Here is a 21,441-nt window from a genome sequence, read left to right on the forward strand (position 1 = left end):
TATGTAATATAACGATAGGCTTCAAGTATCTATTCCTCAAACACACGCACCTATTGAGACTTTTTCTGCTTAATTCTTGCGTTCTAAATAGTCACAATTACTGTAATATTAAAAGAAACTAAGACCAGTAACAAAGCATATTTAAATGTGTGGCTATCACATTTCCCATTATGTACTATGTACGCTAAAACTAGATAGGAAAATAGGATAGTATTCAGTCTTAAAAGTTCAGCAAATTCTGGCACATGGCTATACATAGATAGATGAACCTTGATGACATTATGCTAAGTGAAATAAGCCAGTCACAAAAAGACAAATACCATAGGATTCCACTTACATGATGGTGATAGCTGCAAAACAAGGTAACTATAATGTTATTGAACTGTACACTTAAAATGATTAAACTGGAAGTTTGTTATTGTATTTTACCACAGTTGAATAAAAAAACCTAGATGATACAAGGTTTCCTCACGATTCTGCTTCTCTGTTTTTAAGCTTAACATATAATGAGTTAAGTTCTTAAGTACAGCAAAATCAATATGGTTCTTAATGAATTAAAAAATGTTCAAGTTCAACACATGTAAACTATTTAGCTGCTTGTTTCCCAGTACAAAAGTATGTCGTAATTAAAATTTATTTCTTCAACTCTATTTTCTATTACTATTAACTATTTTGTGACTTTGAGAAAAAAACCTACACTTTGGGCCTTTGATGAAGTGGTTTCAATTAGTGATTTAAACTCATTTTCAGTGCTACAAGTTAACACTGTTCTTTCTCAGATATGACAATCCAATCCTAAAAATGAATGTCATGAGTACCACTTCTCCATTTGTCTCTTAATTCTACACTGCATTATATATCTTTAAATAAACAAGTATATAGTCTCTTAAAAAAATCCATGTTCATTCTCTGCTTTAAAAAAAATTTATAAATTGTTCCAAATACATTCCAGCCTACTAAATCACAAAACAGTATCTGTTTAAAACTTCCAGGCTAGGCGCAGTGGCTCACGCCCGTAATCCCAGCACTTTGGGAGATCGAGGCGGGCGGATCACGAGGTCAGGAGATCAAGACCATCTTGGCTAACATGGTGAAATCCTGTCTCTACGAAAAATACAAAAAAATTAGCCGGGCGTGGTGGCAGGCGCCTATAGTCCCAGCTACTAGGGAGGCTGAGGCAGGAGAATGGCATGAACCCGGGAGGCAGAGCTTGTAGTGGGCCGAAATAGTGTCACTGTGCTCCAGCCTGGGCAACAGAGCGAGACTCCATCTCAAAACAAAAACAAAAACTTTCTTACAAAAATCATTTCATCATTTCTTTAGTTACCTTTTCCCTTTTTTTAGTTTCTAAAAACATATTCTTTCACTAAGAACTATCACTATAATAATAAGCTTTCATGCCTTTTGAGGAATCTGTTAGGACTAGTACATAATTTAGCAAGTCTATTTAAGGCAAGCTTACAAAAACTACAGAATAAACATTTATTCCACTTATAAAGACATTTTAATTCTTTTAAAAGAATTATATAATAAATGATTTCACTACTGTAGCAAAAATAATTTTAACATGATATTTTGTATTTCAATTGTTTTAATTTACATAAAATGTTATTAAAACTATTACAGTTTAATGTGTAATTAATGTAAAACATTAATAACTTTATGTTTCACTTAAGGTAAATTCTTAACCTTTCATAGTATAGTAGTTAAGTGTACACCACTATGGATGTGTATAAACTGTGTCCATTGTGTGGACTTGGGATAATCATTTTTAAAAAGACTTACATGCATAAAGATATACAAAATGAGGTTGAAACTTACTTTGGTCACCATAACCACCACAAAGTTTTTCTCATCAATTTTATATTCTTTGAGAGCAGTATCATCATTGAGGATTTTGCCTAATACATTAAGAGAAAAAAAAATCATTTAAGGCATAATCTTTCTCTTACACTTAAGTTAAAACAACTTTCTACTCGAAATATGAGTATTTCAGAAATATTAAAATATGAATCACCAACATAAATTCTATCAGTTAGTACTTTTCCCAAAGAAAAACCAATCAATCAAGATAAAAATAAAACAACTCCTAAGTGGCAGGGCATGGTGGCTCACGCCTGTAATCCCAACACTTTGGTAGGCTGAGGAGGAAATATAGCTTGAGGCCAAGAGTTTGAAACCAGCATGGCCAACATAGCAAGACCCTGTTTATAAAAATAAAAAAAAATTCAAAATTAGCCAGGCATTGTGGCACATGCCTATGGTCCTAGCTACTTGGGAGGCCGAGGCAGGAGGATCACCTGAGCTCAGGAGTTCAAGGATACAGCGAGCTATAATCACACCACTGCACTCCAGCCTGGGTGACAGAGCAAGACCCTCTCTCAAACAAATAAAACTAAAACGCATCGCCATTTGACTAAAAGATGTCAAACTTATACAGTGTATACAGAATGACAATCAATTTTTACAAATGTATTGATTATATAAAAGACTTATTGGGCAAGTAAATATGAAAGAGGCCCTGAAAAGGAGGAGATCATAAAGATAAAGAAAATTCAACACTCTGATTGCACAGGGGTCCTCTGGAAAATAATCTATATTCTTTTATGATATGAATAAGGGGAGAGAAACAAATTTCCTGCTCCCCAAAATACTGATATCTGATAAATCAGAAATGTTCTAACACTATCAAAGCAAGATACTAAAAGCACTTCAGAAAACGACATGACACACAAGAAAGGGCAAGATGCTATAGAACTCAGAAGTGCACGAAGTACACAAGACTGTGGTCGTGCTGAAGGTCACTATTAGGCAGGCAGGACTCTCTGGTGTTTCCTGCTCCATGAATTTAGTTTTCCATCTTTAAAAAGCTATTGAATCAAAAGCTGCTAACATTAAGTCAGAAAGGAATATGGATAGGAATGAGAAAACAGGCCAAAACAAGAAACTGGAAATTGGAATTTTATGTCTGCTTCTTTAGGCTTCTGAATTCTGACCTATAAAAATAATGGGACTGAATCACCAGGTTAGCATTTCCTCCAGGCTGTCTCACTTTAGGAAACACTATTCAGAAAAAAAGAAGAATCCATGGGCGATCGAACACCCACCTTACTAACATCTACAATGAAAGCATTTTCTCTACTGAATTTGGATATCAAGTGTATTTTTAATATACATTTTCCTGGTTATTAGTGAGGCTAGTCAAATGTATAATTCCTACTCTTATCCTTTGTTGCTTTACTGGTCATCCTTTCCTTATTGATTTCTAAGAATTCTTTACATATTCTGAATATTAATTTTTTTTCTTCCTGTAGGTGTCTGTGTGATGTGTTTTTTCTGTACTCTTCAGTCAGTTTTGGTTAAAATAATTTTACAGGAATGATTCCAAACATACTAATAATAACACAATCAGTATAAATGGTTTCAATTCAATTTTAAAAAAAGCTCAGTTTGATTAAAAACACAAAATCCAGTTACATGATGCTTACAAAAGATAAAACAAAACTAATACCATTTGATGAAAAATACATAGGGCAAATGTGAATAAAGAGAAGATTGAATATTAGTATTAGATTCAAATGACTGCTCTTTGACTGCTTTTATTTGTACAATCATTTTTCTGACAATTTGAATATACTACAATATGTAAGATAACATTTCTAAAACTAAAAGAATATCAAGACATGGCATGTTAATTTTAATATTTAATTCATACCTGCATAAATTAATTTTTGACCTGCTACCGGAAAGGCATCTTTCCCCTTTTCAGATTCAATCTTCTCTTTCAGTGCTTTCACCTATAGGAAAAATAAAGATTTGTTTTGCAAAAAGTCTAAATAAAAAATGACAATCCAGAATCTGAATAAATAATGGAAGACAAAAATTATATACATAATTATTAATGCCTCCAAAACCTCAAATATTATGTTTTTCCAATTTATATCAAAAAAGATTCAACATTAACTCATTATTAGTTATGATAGGCATAACTTTAACACCATCTGATACACACAGATTTTTAAAAATTTACTAGTTGACCTGATAATTTAAAATAAAGTTTTCAACATCAAAGTTTTGGTTTATATAGTGTTTATGGGTTTATTTCCCACGGAGCAAGACAGTAAAGCTCAATCACCTAAAAAGTCTAAGAAATAAAATAGTCTCATCAACAATAAGAATACTTCAATGTTAAAGGTTCAGTTGTGAATGTTAAAAGGCAAATGATTCATTTTAAGTGTTATGTTTCATTACAATCACCAGGGAGGCTTTACAAACACCAATTAAAACATAATCTCTGAGAGTGGGACCTTGACATCAGTATTTTTAAAAAGCTTTACAAGTGGTCCCAAAGTTCAGCCCAGGCTGAAAACCACCAGACAATTTCAGTGCTCTTAAACAAGCAGCTTAGCTTCTCTCAGCATCAGTTTCATCTATAAGAGGAGCTGGAATCCATGACCTTTATAGTCTCTTCATTTCCTAAAATTGTGTGACAATTAGGCTCATTATACAGTATTCAGAAAAATGAGTCTAATGGACCTCTTAACTTGTTAAGTAGGGAGGTACAGGAGTAAAAAAGGCAGAGATGGCTTTCCCATTTGCCTTTACAGAACTACTTTCATTACTTTAAAGGCACAAGAACCAAGGAAAAAAATACTTCTTGAAAATTATCTAAGTTGACAGTTCTCTCGGTTTTAGACAGAAAGGGACACAAATATAGGTTTCTTTTGTACAATTAAAAAGTGATAGTGTGTACTTCAAAGATAAAAAAAGCTTATTTAGCTTCAGATGTTAACATACAATTTCACACAATCCTCAAAACTCTGGGACAAAAGGAAATGTCACCCACTCAATCTTATAGACGAGGAGACGGAAATAAAGAGGTTACCATCCCTTATGACTCCAAGCAGAGTATTTTGCAAATACCATATAAACCTTCCTTGCTGCAATGATCTTCCTGAAATGGATCAGTAGCATCATTGCTATTCTGATGTTCCCCAAAGTAGAAATCCATCACAAAAATTTCAATCCACTATTTTCCACTGTTCCCCATTTCAAAGGTAAAACACAAGTAAAATTTTTTTAAAGGCAAACATCAGATTTGCAAAAAAAGTGAAACAGTGTCAGTCTTTTCAGTGCTTTGTTGTTACTGTTATTTTGGCATACAGTTATTTTTGCAAAAAAAATTATAATAAATTTATATTTATTTTTAAATGAACATTAATAAAATTTGTTTTAATTTCTAATGTGGTAAACATTAACAAATGTAAGTAAATTGGGTCGGGCGCAGTGGCTCACGCCTGTAATCCCAGCACTTTGGGAGGCTGAGGTGGGAGGATCACCTAAGGCCAGAGGATCACCTGAGGCCAGGAGTTCGAGATCAGCCTGGCTAACACAGTAAAATCCTGTCTCTACTAAAAATGGAAAAAAAAAAAAAAAAAAAAAAAAAAAAAAAAATTAGCCAAGCGTGGTGGTAGATGCCTGTAATCTCAGCTACTTGGGAGGACGAGGTACAAGAATCATTTGAACCCTGGAAGTGGAGGTTTCAGTGGGCCAAGATCACGCCACTGCACTACAGCCTGGGTGACAGAGTGAGAATCTGCCTTAAAAAATAAATAAAACGTAAGCATATCGACAAAAGTTATTCTGGAGCCCTCAATAACTTATTTAAATGTAAACAAGTCTTGAAATCAAGTCATTTGAGGACTGCTATCCTACATGCTAAGAGACTTGCCAAGTCAACCAACTGATGGCAGAGCATGGGTAGAGCACTCAGTGGTGTATGGTAAATTTCTTCTCAAACTTTGTTTATAAAGGGATAAAAGGATACAGTATTTCCAAGTGTGATTATTTAGGAAAACTACAAATAAATTACAGACCAAGTGTATGTCTATGCACGAACCCAGTTTTCAGGGCAATACATAGTGGCTTGGCATGGAGTGGGTGCTCCATTATCCTGTGCTGGATGAATAAATGAACAGAGCATAGACATATGTGAAGGAAAAAAAGACACATATGAAGCAACAAGTAAAAGAAAATAAACATGCAGGAATATCTCATTCTTGACAGGTTACAATGAAGTATAAGACAGACTTAAATATTTCATATTTCAAAACGCTTAAATAACGGGACGTCTAGCTTTATATCAAAAATGAGGGAGGAGAGGACAAAAGGGAAAAAAAAGCCCCATAAATTAAGAAAAGCTGGACCAAAGGAAAAAAAAAAAGGCCCTTTAGTAATTTACTACTAAATAACTTTTGCTTCAAAGAAATCAAAATTGATTAAAAAATATTAAGGCTGGGCACAGTGGCTCACGCCTGTAATCCCATATTTTGGGAGGCCAAGGCAGACGATCGCCTAAGGCTGGATTCGAGACCAGCCTGGCCAACACAGTGAAACCCCATCTCTACTAAAAATACAAAAATCAGCCGGGTATGGTGGCTGGCACCAGTAATCCCAGCTACTTGGGAGGCTGAGGCAGGAGAACTGCTTGAATCCCAGGAGGCAGAGGTTGCAGTGAGCCAAGATCATACCATTGCATTCTAGCCTGGACGACAAGAGCAAGATTCTGTCTCAAAAACAAAACAAAACAAAACACAGAATATTAAGAACATAACAATGGGAGCTCCATACAAGATACCTATATGATTTGGCTAAAGAAGTAATTGTAGACTAAACACTAAAAATGTTTATTCAACAAAGAAGAAAAATTAACAGGCTAACCATGCAACTCAAACAGAAAAAAAGGACAAATAAAAATTAAAAAAATAAAAGAAATTAAGAGGCTGGGCACAGTGGCTCATGCCTGTAATCCCAGCACTTTGGGAGGCCAAGGCAGGCAGATCACAAGGTTAAGAGATCAAGATCATCCTGGCCAACATGGTGAAACCCCGTCTCTACTAAAATACAAAAATTAGCCGGGCATGGTGGCGCACACTTGTAGTCCCAGCTACTCGGGAGGCTGAGGCAGGGGAATCAATCGAACCAGGGAGATGGAGGTTGCAGTGAGCCGAAATTGTGCCACTGCACTCCAGCCTGGCGACACAGCAAGACTCCATCTCAAAAAAAAAAAAAAAGGCAATTAAAAAAGAGAAAAGGCAGCAGGGTGCAATGGCTCACGCCTGTAATCCCAACACTCTGGAAGGCCAAAGTGGGCAGATCATTTGAGGCCAGGAGCTTGAGACCAGCCTGGCCAACATGGCAAAACTCCATGTCTATTAAAAATACAAAAATTAACTGGGCATGGTGGCACACGCCTGTAATCCCAGCTACTCGGGCGGCTGGGGCTGCAGTGAGACGAGATCACGCCACTCCACTCCAGCCTGGGTGACAGAATGAGACTGTCTCAAGAAAAAGAAAAAAAAAAAAGAGAGAGAGAGAGACAAGGCACAAAACTGTTTTTGCACTAATAAAAAAATTGGACAAATGATAGGGCAGGCAATTCACAATTACACAGTCACAGCACAGAAAAGCTCAACCTCATTAGTAACCAAACACAAATTTTGATGCCTCATGTTATTAATCCAACAGACTATCACACTGGAAAGATTGTTTTGAATAATTCTTGGCATTGAAAGTGAAGAAATACATTCTCAGAATAAGAATTAAAGTACCAAATGATCAAAATTTTTGAGGGCAACATGCCAAGATGCTTCAACATTTTTAAGGTGGTGGGGGTAGGCGCGGGGATTTGATCCAACAGTATCACTTCAAAGAAAATAACTGAACCAGACTTTGGAGCCAGGTTCACTGACCTGTCTAAAATTCTGGCATTGTTCCTTACCTTGAACTAAACAATGATCTTTACTTACAATCCAATCTATACTTACAGAACACAGGCTGAATTCTGTCATCTAAAAACCACTCCATGTTTAAAATTATAAGTGACCAATCTCCTGTTCCTACCAGCTCTTAGTAACTGTTCACTATACTTGCTCTTGAATCTCCTTAAGACTTGGTTCCTAGAGTCTCTACTTTCATTTCACTTTTCACTATCATTGCTCCTATCACCTTCTAATATCAAAAACTTCCTTGTCTTTCTGCTGCTCCTGACACACAAAATTCTGTATTTGGACCAACATCATTTATTTCTGTCAGTATTCAACCTCTAAAATTTACTCCAGCCACTCTGTGGTGTCTCATTGTCCTAACCTTGCTTAGCTAACCAATTTCAACTTTCACCTAAGAGACTGCCTATCTACATTTATACTGTTTTCTAAATGCTAGTGGAGAAATGGATACACTAAATTTTCTGTTCCCCCTGGTTAGCCCTCTTCTCCATCCTCCAGAAGAAAATCTCAAATCTGCATTCTACTCTAAATCTGATTCACAGCATCCTCTCGTACTCTCTGCAGGCGACTACTTTCTACCTTATTAAAAACAGAAGACAGAGAAAATTATTTTCAACTTTGTCTAACTTTGTTGCATCCAGACTCACCTACATCTCCTTCTCAACTATTAAATGAAAAAAGTATCCCTTTCTTTCAAACCTAATTCTTTCCACCTGTCCTCTGGTTCTCCTCCAAGTATTTTTCAGTATCTTACTAAATTCATTATACTTCCTATTTCTCCCAGCTTTTTCAGCCTCTCTCTCACTCAGTTCACTTTCATTCACACTTAGACCTAATTCTTTATCATTTTAAAAACAAACACTTAACAATCACGTCTCCTACTAGACTCTCTCCCCCCACAATCTAATTCTTCAAAAACTTAAATACACACCACTGTCTTCACTTATTCATAATCTCAAACCAACTACTCAAAAGAGAGCAATACTGTGCTGATAAACAAAAACACGAAATTTATTCTCATTCTGCTGCTTATTTTCTCTGGCAGTCCCCCCCCATCCACCGCTGGCCATTCCATTAACACTGCTCTTTGCCAACATCACTGAATTCTGCAACATCATAATGATAAGACACTTCTTAATCCTCTCCTATCTCCCTCGTCACGTGTGACAGTACTGACCTGTCCCTCCTTTACATACTGCCATCCCTTGGCTTCCAGGGCGCCATACTTTTGGTTTTCCTATCTCTCCATTCACTGCTTCACGAAATCCTCCTCCCTGGCCAGCCCTTTAAGTGCTACTTAGACTTCCAGGATAATCCATCGTGTCTACTCCTAGTTTTAATAACCATGCAGATGTCATCTGTATTTCTAGCCCAGCTCTCTCTCTCTGACCTTCATTTATCCACACTTAACTCTCTACTGAACACCTTCACAGGATGTCCTAGAGGCACTTAAACTATAATGTATCTATGGAAGAACTGTGTCTAAATTATTTTGTTTAAATCATCCCTAACCCAACCTAATTGAGCATACTTTAAAACAGATTAGCAAGAAAGACTGCCTTCTTTCTGGATGCTTCAAAGGAAGAGGTATGAACTCAGCACAAGGTTTCTCTTGGAAAGGATATGGCCCACAATAGATGCAATTATGACTCCTTTAACTGCGCTGAGCCCCACGCCAATGCTCCCATTCCAGTAAGCCATCTCAACAGAGTGAACATAAACCTGAGCACCACAGTCCCAGTACATAATCAGGGCTAGAACTTTCATTGTGCTGCATTTCCCGCTGTATAAATAATGGTGGTTTATCATCAATTCCACTAGAGACAAAGACAGGGTTAACATTCAAGAAATCAAACTTTTTTTCTAGCTACTTAATTTTCTCTTACAAAATCGTGCATTTAAAAATAAAAACGTACTCAATATAATATTAAACATGATGGGCATGGTTTTTCTTTTTTCCTCCAAAGGAAGACAATCACAATAGTGTATTTAAAAGTGCCACCACAAAGCCACAAAGCTTAACTTACCATCTAATTATTCCCTAATGTGAGCACTACCGTGCATCTCTGTGGCACTGGCACTATTCTAGTTCAGGCCAACAACCATTAAAAGCAGTCATTTCCCCTGTTATCCCAACAGTTCGAGGTCAGCCTGGTCAACACAGTGAGCCACCATCTCAAAAAAATTTTTTTTTAATTAGACAGGTGCTGTGGTGCCCGCCTGTAGTCCCAGTTACCTCAGGAGGCTGAGGTGAAAGGACTGACTGAGCCCAGGAGTTCAAGGTTGGAGTGAGCTATAATACTGTCAGTGTACTCCAGCCTGAGCAACAGAGCAAGACTCTGTCTCTTAAAAAAACTAGTCATTTTCATTCGACAAATTTAGGTCATGCATGAGACATCAAAATAATATCTTGTAAATCATATTCCTATGATAGTATAATGAGCTGTCGTGTCAACCTTCTTACACAGCACTTTGCATAAGATTTCTAGGCTATTGCTTGTTAATTAGGTCAGCAATTGCATATTCCATATAACAGCTTGCTCATTGTTAGTTATTATTTTTCCTTCTTACTTTTGTAACTATGTTGTCCCTTATTACTGTTGTAACTATATACAGTATAAATGTGTAAAGTTTTAATGGGTAGCCCTGAAATATAATATCTGAATAAAAGCTAATGTAGGCTATGTACTTGCCATATGCCAGGCAGTGTACTAAGAGCCTCACAATAATTAACTCTTTTAATCTGTACTACATCTCTATGAGGTTGCAGTAGCCAACACCCAAGATGGCCCCCAATGACTCCCATCTCTTGGTATTCAAGCCTTTGTACACACCCTTCACATACTGAATTATGGCTAGTCCACAAGAATAGTAAGATACTGCTGAAGTAAAAGTGTGATTTCTGAGGCTGGTTTATATATAATATAAAAGCCATTATTTCTATTTTGCTCTCTAGGATCACTAACACTGGGAGAAGCCAGCCACAATGTCACAAGGACACTCAGGCATCCTGGGGAGAGGCCCATATGGGGAGGATCTGAAGCCCCAGTCAATAACCATCACCAAGTTGTTAGCCATGTGAGGAAGTCACTTTCAGTGGGAACCCTCCAGCCAGTCAAGCCTTTAATGCATAGAATGAAGTCCTTAAATGCAACTTCCTGAGACTCTGAATAAGAACCACAGAGCTAAGATATCCCTGAACTTCTGACTCACAGAAACTATGAAATAGTAAGTGTTTACTGTTTTAATTAAGTTTTGGGGTACTTTGTTATGCAGTTAATAGGTTAACTAGTACACAGGTAGATACTATTATCCTCTTTTTCTGATGGGGACACTAAGGCAGATGAAATAAAAAGGTTAAACATATAGGCTCTAGAGCCAGAGTCCCTAAATTTGAATCCTGGCTACTCATATGGGAGATGGTATTTGTAAGTAACAAATATTGTTAATGTTTGTAAGCACTGACCAGGTTTGTTTTTTTTTTTTTTTTTTGACGGAGTCTCGCTCTGTCACCAGGCTGGAGTGCAGTGGCGCGATCTTGGCTCACTGCAACCTCCACCTCCGGAGTTCAAGTGATTCTCCTGCCTCAGCCTCCCAAGTAGCTCGACTACAGGGGCGAGCCGCCACACCCAGCTAATTTTTTGTATTTTTAGTAGAGACGGGGTTTCACCAAGTTGGCCAGGATGGTCTCGAACTCCTGACCTCGTGATCCGCCCACTTCAGCCTCCCAAAGTGCTGGGATTACAGGTGTGAGCCACCATGCTCAGCCTGACCAGGCATTTTTTAAGGCAATCTGCCACACTTTGACCAAATAATTCCACATCTAGAAATCAATGCTAGAGGTGCTCATGTAACTACTTCAAAGACAAAGGTACAAAGTGTGTGCCCTACATTGCTTTTTGCAGTACTAAAAACTGAAAACAACCCTAAACATCCACAAAGGAGAAATGGTAAAATAAATTAATGTACATACATTCATTTGAACACTATGCAATATAAAGAATGGAATATTTGTAACTATCTTTGAAGAAAAAAGCTAGCTGCTAATTAATTTTTTTACACAAATAGTGTAGTCGTGTTCATGTATTACGTGTAAATATATTTTTTAAAAAGACTAGAGGGATATACAGAGTCTACAGTGGTTCCTTAGACCAAGGGCAAAAGCCGTTCACATTTTCTTGTACTTTATTTACTATAATGAGCCTGAATTATTTGAGTAATTTAGGGAAAACTGGACTTTCAAAGAGAAAAAAGAGATTTCATTTAAAAGAAAAAGGTCTAAGGCAGTTCTAATACTACATGGCCTAATTAAAAAATAATAATAGCAATTAAATTTTGGCAATCAACAATTAGCAAAATAAAGGAGATTCCCAAAGCCAAATGTTTACTAAAGGATTTCTTATGTTTACACTACAGGCAATGCTTTTTCTTTTTTGGTTCTTTGGTTGTTCTCCTTCCACTTGAGAAATTGGTACAGGCACCAGAGTATTTCCTGGGGAATTTCTGTCCCAAGGTAGGTTCCTGATAATTCTACAAATAGAAATTTGATTTTTAAAAGGTCAGCTGACTTCAGTACAAACAGGAAAAATCTCCTCATTGGACCCAAAGAATAAAATAATTTAGTACAGGAGATTTTTACAATTGAAACAATAACTGATAGCATAACATCAATTACGTGAGAAGAGGCAGGCACTATAACAAAGGCAATCCTCAAATTGGGGTTATGATCCAAAAGGCTATTATTTTAAATATATGATTTGAAATCCAAAACCCATTTGTCCAACAGAAATTAAGCCAACCAATTCATGCCAATTTAATCTATTATAAAACATATTCCTAACAGTATGATTTCAACGAGACCAAAAGAAACACAGGAATTTGAAAACTGAGTAAGCAGAATTCCCAAGATACCTGTAAGTTTCTATATAGGCAAAGAATGGATGTCTCCAGTGCACTAGCAAAAACAAGGTGCCTACCTAATTCAACCAGAAGTGTGTGGGGAATAATGGGTGAGAACAATTTTATCTACCTGTTTTAAGCCTCTAGAATCTGTTCATGTATTGTCAGTCATTTGTAGCTGGTCTACTTCCTCTGCTGAAATAAGTTTATATAATGTTTAAAAGTTTTATAAAGCTCATTCGGTTGTAAAATTAGCTTTTGTGACACTATAAAAAAACATTTATTTATCTAAACTTATAGGGAACAGATGGTGTAGTGTCCTTCACACGATTCACTGTGCCACAGTAGGGTTAAATTTAGCAAATTTCTTTCAGAAATTAACCGGAATCCTATACGGCATCTATCATGGCAGGACCTTGTTCATTGATTTTACACTGTTCAAAATTGCTGATTATGTCAATCTAAGAAAATGAGAATATCTCATTCATACAAACCTTTTAAAGAAAGGATAGTGAAATGATCGAAATAAAAACTGATGAAAGCAGGATTAGTTTAAAAACTGCAAAATTTATTTCTAATTTCACAATTCACTAAATATTTCCATGCCCATGATCTCACCTGATTTTCACAACTGTTAGGAAAGCAGTTCATTATTACTCCCATTTTAATAATGAGGAGAGACTTTTTTAAAAGTATTGTGCTTAAGGACAAGGCACAAGTACAAAGTTGTGAGGACTCCCTTTTAGGAACAGTATGGTGGATCTGCAAAGAGCAAGATGTGGAAAAAAGTAAACAGAATTAAGAGATACTCCTGAATTTTCTTGAGAAGCAGGGAAATAGGGCAGCAGCTAAAGAGGGATGTGGACACAAGGGAGCGTATCATTAAGATGGGGAAAAAATGTTTGTATACCCTAGAAATGGGAAAAATCAGTGATGAAGAGAAAAGAAGATCTGATGGAGTGATGTCCTTCACACATGACAGGATGAGGTATAGTGGAGAAGTGGAAGGACCTGCCTTAGACAGCACCGCCCACAATTCAGAACGATCTACAGTAAGAGGAGGCTAGCAGGTAGGTAGCTACGGTAGGACCCTGTAGACATTCTGTCTCGATTATTTCTAAATTCTCAATCAAATAAAGACTAGGGTCATCAAGTGAAAATAAGGAGGGTAGATGATATGAAAGCATCCTGTGGCAGTGGAAGAGTGACTGGACTAGTAAACTGTAAGACTGTCAGGTGCTGCACACTAAGGACCCAATTAACGTTCCTTAGTGTGCCTTAATATTCCTTAAGGCTCAAGAACTTAAGTTCCTTAATGTTCATAAATTTAAGAGAGAAGTCAATGTGGCTACAGGTGCATCTCTGGCCACTCAGGTGCAAGTACAAACACTGAGTTGAATTTAATCACATTTGAGGCTTTCTAAGCAAGAACAATGGAGGGAGAGTGGGACCATATTGCCAAGCACTGTTAATATTATTTCAAAACTCATATACCAATAAGTTAGTACTTTCATACTAGTATTCTAATTTTACAGCAGAGGACCAAAAGGCACATACTGAGTAACTTGCCTGAGGTCACACAGCAAGTCATACAGCCAACTGTACCTCTCAAAACATATCCTAATTCCAGCTACTTCTCTACATCTCCACTCCTACTGCCCTGGTTCAAGCTGTAATTACTTAAAACTACTGCACAAGCCCCCTAACTGATGTCTCTGCTTTTCACTTTTGCCCACCCCACAGCACCAAAGTAACCTTTAAAAAACCTACAATAAATATTACTCGGCTAGGTGTGCTGGCTCATGCCTGTCATCCCAGCACTTTAGGAGGCTGAGGCAGGAGGATCACCTGAGGCTAGAAGTCGGAGACCAGCCTGGATAAAACATCAAGACCACATCTCTACAAAAAAAAAAAAAAAACACTAAAATTAGCTGGGCGTGGTGGCATGCCCCGGCAGTCCCAGCTACTGAGGAGGCTTAGAGTGGAGGATCACTTGAGCCCAGGAGTTTGGGGCTGCAGTGAGCTATGATCATGCCACTGTACTCTAGCCTGGGTGACAGAGCAAGACCTTGTCGAAAAAGGAAGGGAGGGAAAGGAGGGAGCGGCGAAGGAAGGGAGGAAAGGAGGCAAGGAGAGGGAAGGAGAGGGAAGGGAGGAAATGAGGAAGGGAGGGAGGAAGGGAGGAAAAAAGAAAGAGAAAAGAGAAAGAGAGACAAAGAAACAAAGATTTCTGTCCTGCTTGTAAACGTTTCCAATTTTACCATGAAAACCCCTAGCCTACAATGCTCTGGCCACTTGCCTAACTCACTCTGTTCTCTCTTACCCAACTCACTCTCTTATCTCTTACCCATCACCTTAGCAATGCAGGCTTTTTTTTAGTTCCCAAAACACATTCTTAAAGGTCTTTGCTCTAGCAGTTCCCTACAGAAAACATTCTCTTCATCTTGAGTGCTCATTTTTACTCAGCTCTCAGCTTAAATGTCACCTTATTCAGAAAGGCCTTCAGTGACTAGTAAATTTAAAAGTAGCCACCCAGATCTCCTGAGCTCAGGAGTTCAAGACCACCCAGGGCAACATGATGAAACCCTGTCTCTACTAAAAATACAAAAAAATTAACCAGGTGTGGTGGGGCACACCTCTAGTCCCAGCTACTTGGGAGGCTGAGGCAGGAGAATCGCTTGAGCCCCAGAGGCAAAGGTTGCAGTGAGCCGAGATGGCGCCACTGCACTCCAGCTTGGGCTACAGAGTAAGACTCCATCTCAAAAACAAAACAAAACAACAACAAAAAAGTAGCACCCAGTGAAGTACTATCAAGTACTTTATCCTATTTCAACTTTCTGCATAGCACTTACCATTATCTGGTTTTTAAAATTTATTTTTTGATGGTTTTATCCCACTAGAATGCACATACCATCACAGCAGGACCTGACATCTAGTAAGTACACAGCAAGTATTTATTAAATAAATAAATCAACATGCAAACACACTACATTGGGGGATCACTGCCTTGCCAGTTCACCAAAAGAATATATTCAGTTCATTCAAAGATCTTTACTAAATGCCTACTGTGTGCACGCCATCAAAACAGCAAAAGTCTGGCAAAAATGTACCAGATTTCTCAGTTTCTTTCTGTGTCTTGTTCTACCAATATGCCAAGAACTCTTAATTTCACCTCTGTGATATAGTATTTTTAATACATTTACTACTCATTGCCTTAATCTAGGAAGCTTCTATAATATGAAATTGTATCTAGCATGACTATATTGAAAATACAATAAACCACCACAGGAATACTTCACTAATAAATGATGGCTAGCAAATACTGTATAATACAGAACAAGTACTAAAGCAATACACACACACACTTTTTTTTTTTTTTTGAGATGGAGTTTCACTCGTTACCCACGCTGGAGTGCAACGGTGCCATCTCAGCTCACTGCAACCTCCTCCTCCCAGGTTCAAGCGACTCTCCTGCCTCAGCCTCCTAAGTGGCTGGGATTACAGGCATGCACCACCATGCCCACCTAATTTTCTATTTTTAGTAGAGGACAGGTTTCACCATGTTGGTCAGGCTGGTCTCGAACTCCTGACCTCAGGTGATCCACCCGCCTCGGCCTCCCAAAGTGCTGGGTAAAGCAGTATTTTATAACAATCACATTATAGAGATAAACCACGAAATTAGGTAATTCTTCGCAGCACACTAATATGCTATTTATAGATATTAAAATTGATACCTTTACAATTATCTTAGCAAAAACATCCAATGTATATGTAGAATTTTAATGTCACTTATATACTAATCCAATCACATTTCAGCTTTTGCATTTAAAGTCCATCTCAAATTTACCGAGTTTTGTTTTTAGTTGTTCAAGGCAAACAGTGTCAAGAGTTAGAATATTAAAATTGATACCTTTACAATTATCTTAGCAAAAACATCCAATGTATATGTAGAATTTTAATGTCACTTATATACTAATCCAATCACATTTCAGCTTTTGCATTTAAAGTCCATCTCAAATTTACCGAGTTTTGTTTTTAGTTGTTCAAGGCAAACAGTGTCAAGAGTTAGAATGCAGGATTAATTTGTGTATCACATACTCTTTCTTGTCACCATTTCAGTGATGCAATAAAATACTGCACTGTATTTTATCTCAAAAGGTTTATTCTTAAATCTACCTTTCTTAATGGATTTACGCAACAGTAATATAAAACACTAATTGACTGTAAAACTGAGCTTAAAAACTGTACTCCATTTCCCTCTAAATGTCCATCACACCATTAAACTTCAGAATTTTTTTTTTTTTTTTTTTTTTTTGAGACGGAGTCTCGCTCTGTCGCCCAGGCTGGAGTGCAATGGAGTGATCTCAGCTCACTGCAACCTCTGCCTCCCGGGTTCAAGCGATTCTCCTGCCTCAGCCTCCTGAGTAGCTGGGACTACAGGCGCATGCCACCACGCCCGGCTAATTTTTTGTATTTTTTTAGTAGAGACGGGGTTTCACCGTGTTAGCCAGGATGGTCTCATCTCCTGACCTCGTGATCTGCCCACCTCGGCCTCCCAAACTGCTGGGTTTACAGGCATGAGCCACCGCACCCAGCCTAAACTTCAGAATTTTTAAGAATTTCAGAGAAGCAGTGCTCTATCAGACGCCTCAAAATGCTTGAATATGTAGGCTACTTAAGTCTCCCACAATTTTTACAGTTAAAAAAAAAAGCACATAATGAAGAAAATCTCCTAGCAATGGTCTCCCTACCCCACACATACCACCTTCTCATTTTGTTTCTGTATTGTTTGAATATTTTATAAGAAGGCTTGCATTACAATTGTAAAAAACAAAAAGATCTTTGTAAAGATTAACACTAAAGGCAGTGGTCATGTAATGTATCACGGTAATAGTCAAGTAAATGGTACAAAATGCCTAGTAAGTCTAAGAAAGTTTTGTTAAAACTAGGGCAAACAAAAACATCTTAAAACAAATTATCTTGCTTTTTCCACTTTGTATATCCCCCTCCTCTATAGTCACTGAGCTTTGACTAAGTCAATAAGGCTTCCAGAAGCCCCAGCCACGTTCTACAGGTCCCTGTACTCCTCCAGTCCTGCCAGCAAAGCTCACTAAACATTTACTTGTTCAACAAATGAATCATTCCCATGATTCCACTTATCGCACAGTCCCTTCTTCCATTTTTGCTCATGCTCATCTCAAGCTCACAAGAATTGCTATACTGGCTATATAAGTTACTTAATTTCCTTGGTTCCTTCTAGGTAAAAATTAAACAAGGACAAATCTGTAAGCAGACCAAAAACAGGTCTCAATAAGATCCTATCTTGTCTTTATTTTAGATCTATTTCTAATATCCTTGGTTACCTCGTTCTCACAACAACTTAGAAACAGGACACTTAGTGTTGCCCTAGAAAACATAATTTTCATTGTTTATTTTCTTACTGGAATTCTAAAGTGTCGTATCAAAAACAAATATTAATTAAAACCCACTACAAACACAGAATTGAAACAGTTGTCATGAAAAATATTTCCTAAAGTCATTAAAATAAAAACTGACAAGTCATTCAATGCAAACGTTCCATATATCCCAGGGGAAATGCTTTAATTTCTTGCCCCAGACTAACAGTATTAGTTTTTTTATACTAATAGCAAAATTATATTTATATAAGTAGCAGCAAAAGCCATAGAAGCCGCTCCCTAACAATGGGCTTTTCAAAAATATACTTCCAGACATATAACATATTACTTTTCCTTGGAAATAAGCTGGAAAACAGCAAAAATAGTTAAGAATTTATACAAACACAGGTACAGCACTAACTCACAGTTAACACTGTATGTGTAAAGTGCCTAAAACACTTAAAACAAATCTTACAGAACATAAATACTTCAGTGGAGCTGTTGAAAGAGTCACTGCATAACTTCAGTACACCCACACATATTTACCAAAAAGCCACAATATTTCTTTAGCTTTCAATAATTCTGAAATTAACTGAGTATTATAAGCCGATTAAGTTACTGTGGCACCAACATTTGTTACCACAAAGAACCAAAGTCAAATAGGCATTTCACGTAGTTTGTCTGAAATCATCAAACAACTCCATTTTAACTTTCACCCTTCAACTTATTAATGCACATTAAGCAGTAAGGAAATATGCAAGAGAAATTAGATTCTATTAGTACTGTCAGTCCACAGGGTGTTGTCAATTACTTCTGAGGACACTGAAAAGTTTCTCATGTATAACTGAGATCTCCTGTACTTTTAAGAAGTTAATCACACAGCATATACCTACATACAAATATTCTGAAATCAAATAATTTTGTACCAACTCCCAAAAAGGCTGTTTCTTAAAAAAATTAAAGATGTACAAAACTTAAGATTAAATGAGATAAGTAAAACCTAACACTGTATCTCCACTCAAAGGAATCCATTGTTTAAATAATCGATTCCATTTACTGACCACCAAGTAAACACATACCATTTAATCTTCACATATCTGCAAGGCAGGTATTATCCCTATTATACAGAGGATGAAACTAAGCGTAATTTGCCCAAGGTCATAGCAAATAAGTTACAAAACCACAAATGGAACTCAGGTCTACTTAACAACAAAGCCCCTGATCTCCACCCAAAATAGAATCAACTACTTTTAAAAATAGAGTTGGGCAGAAAGCTGCTGGTTTAAACTTAGTATTATGACAATCTTAGCGGTGTATTTCCGAACATAAGCAGTAAATTTACACTCACAGCGTTTTTAGAATCTTGGCATAAAGTTGTACTGACCTCAACAGTGTCTCTTTATGCAGTCACAAATACAGAAAAATGTATAATGTGGACTTCTGAAATGTTTAAGGCTTTAAATGCAGAAAGGATTCAAAGTTATTGTTTTTTTTTTCTTTTCTCCCCCTTGAACCGCTACTGTTTGGGGGATCGGGGGAGAATGGCTGCAGGGTTCCAACTCCTACAATTCCAAGATTTCTAACACAGAAAACCCGTTAAATCTTAAGTTTAGTTTGAGCCTGGATGGATTTGAAGAGCTCTAACAGCTAAAACCATCACCAAAGAGGCCTCAAAGTGCAATCTACGCACGGGTGTGGGTTTGGTGGCAGGAGGAAGGCAGCAGAACGATTCATTTGCAAATAAAAGGGTTAACAATTCTGAGGGGAAAGGGGCAAATTCATTTTAACCACCACTCACCTCTCACTCGGCGGCAAACGGAACCTGATACTTTTTTTTTTTTTCTTAAGGCTCATCTTCTCGGGTTACTAACTCTGGGAACTAAGCTGCTAACCAGGTCCACGCAGGGGTAGTGGCGACGCCTACGTCTCCCTCCCCCACCTGTGCACCCACACCAGAAAGCCAGGCTCCACGGCCGAGACGGCCTGGACCTCCCCATCCCCCTCCGGCCCCGCAAGCACGAGCTCCTAGGCCCAGGCCCGCGGGCGTGCGCTCCACGCCATCTGCCACCAGGCCTTCGGCGTCCGGCCACTGCTTCCCCATTCTCCTGCCACAAAGCCCACGGCCAAGACAGGAGGGTCGGCTCCGCTGTACGCCGCCAGGGCCAGGGCCGGCACCAGGACCCAGGGCCCTCATCGCGCCCTCCGGGACTTCCCCCGCTGGAGCGCGCCGCCCAGCCCCACGAGCTCCTGGCGCTCCCCGCGGCCCGCACGCGGCTGCCCCGGCCCGCGCGCATACCGTCTCCTCGGGGTCGATGTCTATCTTGAAGGTCTGCTGCTGGAGGGTCTTCAGGGTGACCTGCATGGTGCCGCCGCGCAACTCGGCTGCCGGGCCTGCGCCGGGTGCTGGCCGCTGGGCGGGGTCTGTGGCCTGGCGGGGCCCCGGGGTCGCCCGCGCTCCTCGCGCTCTGGGGAGGAAGGCGGTGGGGGTGGGGGCTTGTCACATTCGCCCAGCGGAGCGGCCTCTCCCCCAGCCCGTGCCCCGGACCGCGCCGCTGCCTCCGCGACTGCGGCCTTCCCCGCAAACTCGGGCCGCCGTGCTTCCTCACGCGCCGAGCGCCAGCCACCGAATCTGCAGAAGGCGCGAGGGGCTCGGCGAGACAAGCAGGTAATCCGCTAGCTCACCACAGGATGGTGGCCGCCATCATCGTGACTCGCCGAGACGTGCCCCCTCCCCCACGAGAAAAACCTGGGGGGGGATGGGGCCGGGCGGGCGAAGCGCGCAGGCGTGGGGTGCGGCGACGCTTTGCGCCGGCGCGGCGGAGGACTCCGCCCCGGAATTGGGGGCGGGGCGGAAGGCGTCTCTGGAATGTCGGCGGCCTGGACCCGGATTACGCAGGCGCGTTCCGTGGGCGGCAAGGGCTCTTGGGGCTTCCTCCTAGCGACTATTGCTGGGGCGTTCTCTCCGCCAGCCGCCGCTCCGCCTCTGTCCAGACTCCGCCCGGCTGCCGAAGTTACGCAATATGTAGCCGGGGAAGCGCTACGTGGAGACTCGGCGGAGTGGATGCGGAGCCTTGGAGCGGGGGAGTAATCGGGGCGGAGTTTAAGTGAAAGGATGGCGGTAACCACAGTCTGGGGCCAGGCTGCCGCGGGGCGCTTGCTGCGGGGCTCAGCCCTGGGGGTGTCGACTGATTCTTTAATCCCGACAGCACAGACTACTGAGCCGGACTGCCCGCGTTCAAATATTGTTTTTTCTCACTAGCCTTGGGACCTTGGGCCTAAACAGATGGACCGATTTAAAACGAATGTCAAGTTCTGTCACACCTCGGGGTAGAACTGCCCAGTGTTTCCCCATCTAGCCC

At 39.5% G+C, this 21,441-nt stretch overlaps 1 protein-coding gene across 2 annotated transcripts in view; it reads right to left on the reverse strand.

Annotated features, from left to right (window-relative positions):
* The window catches only part of RAD23B (RAD23 homolog B, nucleotide excision repair protein), a 47,775-nt gene extending 26,737 nt beyond the window's left edge, over positions 1 to 21,038 (reverse strand). Inside the window, exons 1-4 of one of the 2 annotated variants that reach the window (XM_055271579.2) lie at positions 20,765 to 21,038; positions 20,379 to 20,547; positions 3,716 to 3,797; positions 1,822 to 1,901 (exon numbers count right to left, since the gene is read on the reverse strand). In XM_055271579.2, the coding sequence (XP_055127554.1) occupies positions 1,822 to 1,901; positions 3,716 to 3,797; positions 20,379 to 20,444 (228 nt within the window). In that variant the 5' untranslated portion in view covers positions 20,445 to 20,547; positions 20,765 to 21,038. Of the gene's footprint in view, positions 1 to 1,821; positions 1,902 to 3,715; positions 3,798 to 20,378 lie in introns of both variants that reach the window. The other variant, XM_063636158.1, reaches the window with a different exon arrangement.
* Between the last annotated feature and the right edge of the window lie 403 nt (positions 21,039 to 21,441).

This window comes from Symphalangus syndactylus, chromosome 3 (genome assembly GCF_028878055.3).
Source record: "Symphalangus syndactylus isolate Jambi chromosome 3, NHGRI_mSymSyn1-v2.1_pri, whole genome shotgun sequence".
NCBI lineage: Eukaryota > Metazoa > Chordata > Mammalia > Primates > Hylobatidae > Symphalangus > Symphalangus syndactylus.